Source organism: Centruroides sculpturatus, unplaced genomic scaffold, assembly GCF_000671375.1.
Source record: "Centruroides sculpturatus isolate CEXI.00-Female unplaced genomic scaffold, Cexi_2.0 scaffold1667, whole genome shotgun sequence".
NCBI classification, from domain to species: domain Eukaryota; kingdom Metazoa; phylum Arthropoda; class Arachnida; order Scorpiones; family Buthidae; genus Centruroides; species Centruroides sculpturatus.
This window is the reverse complement of record NW_019385794.1, coordinates 1-2,196: the sequence shown is the minus strand read 5'-3', so window position 1 is coordinate 2,196 and position 2,196 is coordinate 1. Positions and strand designations below refer to the sequence as shown.

General features: G+C 27.7%; 1 protein-coding gene across 1 annotated transcript in view; it reads right to left on the bottom strand.

The window, feature by feature from the left end:
- The window catches only part of LOC111642168 (eukaryotic translation initiation factor 5B-like), an 85,742-nt gene extending 84,945 nt beyond the window's left edge, over positions 1–797 (bottom strand). Inside the window, exons 1-2 of the mRNA XM_023388457.1 lie at positions 778–797; positions 476–658 (exon numbers count right to left, since the gene is read on the bottom strand). Coding sequence (XP_023244225.1) covers positions 476–604 — 129 coding nt within the window. The 5' untranslated portion in view covers positions 605–658; positions 778–797. The remainder of the gene's footprint in view (positions 1–475; positions 659–777) is intronic.
- Between the last annotated feature and the right edge of the window lie 1,399 nt (positions 798–2,196).

The following is a 2,196-nucleotide window of genomic DNA, read 5'->3' as shown; positions in this document are numbered from 1 at the left end:
ATAATGTAATTATCTTAATCTTCACTATCGTTACTTTTTGCCCAGCGAAGCGGGTCCTTGCAGCTAGATTCTAGATTACTTAGAAAAACAGTCTTTTATATATATATATAAAAAAAAAAAAAACTATATTACATACAAATGTACGAACAAATAAAAACCCAGCGAAGCGGGTCCTTGCAGCTAGTTTAATATAAAATATAAAAAAATATTTCCAAAATTATGTTATTGTTTAAACTTTTTAAAATATCATCTTATTAAATAATAATAAAATTGTTAACTATATTTTTGTGTATCATGTAGATGTTCCCAATGTGTCAGATTTATCTTGTGTCAAATTATTTCTTATAAAGTCAATGTGTGATTTTATAATGAAAATTGCAGAAATTTTTAGTGTTATGACTAAGTTCAGGAATTAGTTTATACAAATAATTTAAAGAAATAAAAAAATGATATAAATTATTAAAAATAATCTAACCTCTAAAACAGTAGCTTGAAGTTCTTCAGAAAATGCTAAACGTTTTGCCATCATAGTTTGAGATAATTCAACGATTAGAGCCATTAAATTTCCCATGCCTTCTCCAGTAAAAGCTGATGTTGGAACCATAGATATATATGTTCTAGGATCTTTATTTTCATATGATAAGGCAGCATTTAGACTCTATAAAAATAACAATAATTTTAAAAAGAAATTTCTAATTTACTTTAAAACAATTTAGTTTTATCAATAACTTTATTGATTTTATACATAAAATTTTTTAAATTATAAAAAATATATACATAATTATTATATACAGCATATTAATTTATATATAATATATATTATATATGTTGTTGTGTGAGAACGGGGATTTTATTAGTAAACATTTTAATGTTTAAGATGTTTAGAAAATTAATTTAGCTGAAAAATATATTATTTTTAAATGCAAAAGAAGAAAAGTTTATCAGAATGCATCATCTTTAACTTCCTATGAATCAGAGGAAGTTGGGGAGTTCCTTCTAAACTGNGGGATTTTATTAGTAAACATTTTAATGTTTAAGATGTTTAGAAAATTAATTTAGCTGAAAAATATATTATTTTTAAATGCAAAAGAAGAAAAGTTTATCAGAATGCATCATCTTTAACTTCCTATGAATCAGAGGAAGTTGGGGAGTTCCTTCTAAACTGAAAGTTTAGGAAGGACAGAAACGAATTGTGGACAAACCCAATTGGTCCACTGATTTGTTATAAAGGTGGATGTCACCTTTTATCCATGCTTCTATAGTTAGCCCTTTGATTCACTTCTCACTGTATTTTTGGTGCATTGATCCTGTTATGAAAGAATGATAAGAAAAGTCTCCCCTGTTCCAAGAAAAGGTTCTCACAATACATCCCAAGAGCTAACAATAATAATTATTGTAAGCTCTCTTGTCATTACTTGTTATTAGTAGTTTGAATCTAGAATCATTTAAGTAAATGTATATATTAGTTTCATCATTTCCTTAGTTTATCAGACATTCGTTTGTTATTTTAATCATTTAAGATATGTATAGAATTATAACCTATTCTTTATATTTTTGTATAAATAAATATAATTTTAATCCATTTAAATTTGTTAATGCCTATTTCCATTGCCAGGCCATAACTCTCCCCCTTTCATTCGGTGTATAAAAATCTGATCTTTACACAAGTTAAGATGCATGTTTAAATTCTTAACTAGTGTCAAGAATCTTCACATTAAAAAGATCTGAATCTTTTTCACAAAAATAAAATATTTCCATCCTGAATCAGTGAATAGGATATCAGAGCCCCTGATCTCACATTTATAAATAGAAAAAAAAATTTTTTTTTACAACATATGATGATCTAATTGACTCACTAAATACAGTGACAGTTCTTTTATCATTTACATTGCCAGACCAATCTCCTAATATTGTCAGAAAACTGTCAACTTCTAATTAACTCTTGTATAGATATCTAATCCAAAAATTATTTTCTTTGTGTATGGCAGGCCTGGGAGTGCCATTTCCCCTTTGAAAAAGTGAGAAAAGTGAGTTGAAATACAGAATAAGTGAGTAAAAAGTGAGTGCAATACAAGTAGCCCTCGGTTTATGCTGGCTCAATTTATGCCGATTCACAATAACTCCGCTGCGCAATTCACCATTTCGCGGTGTAATTCCCCAATTTTCCCTATGCTAGACTGATTTTCATTTCAGTGT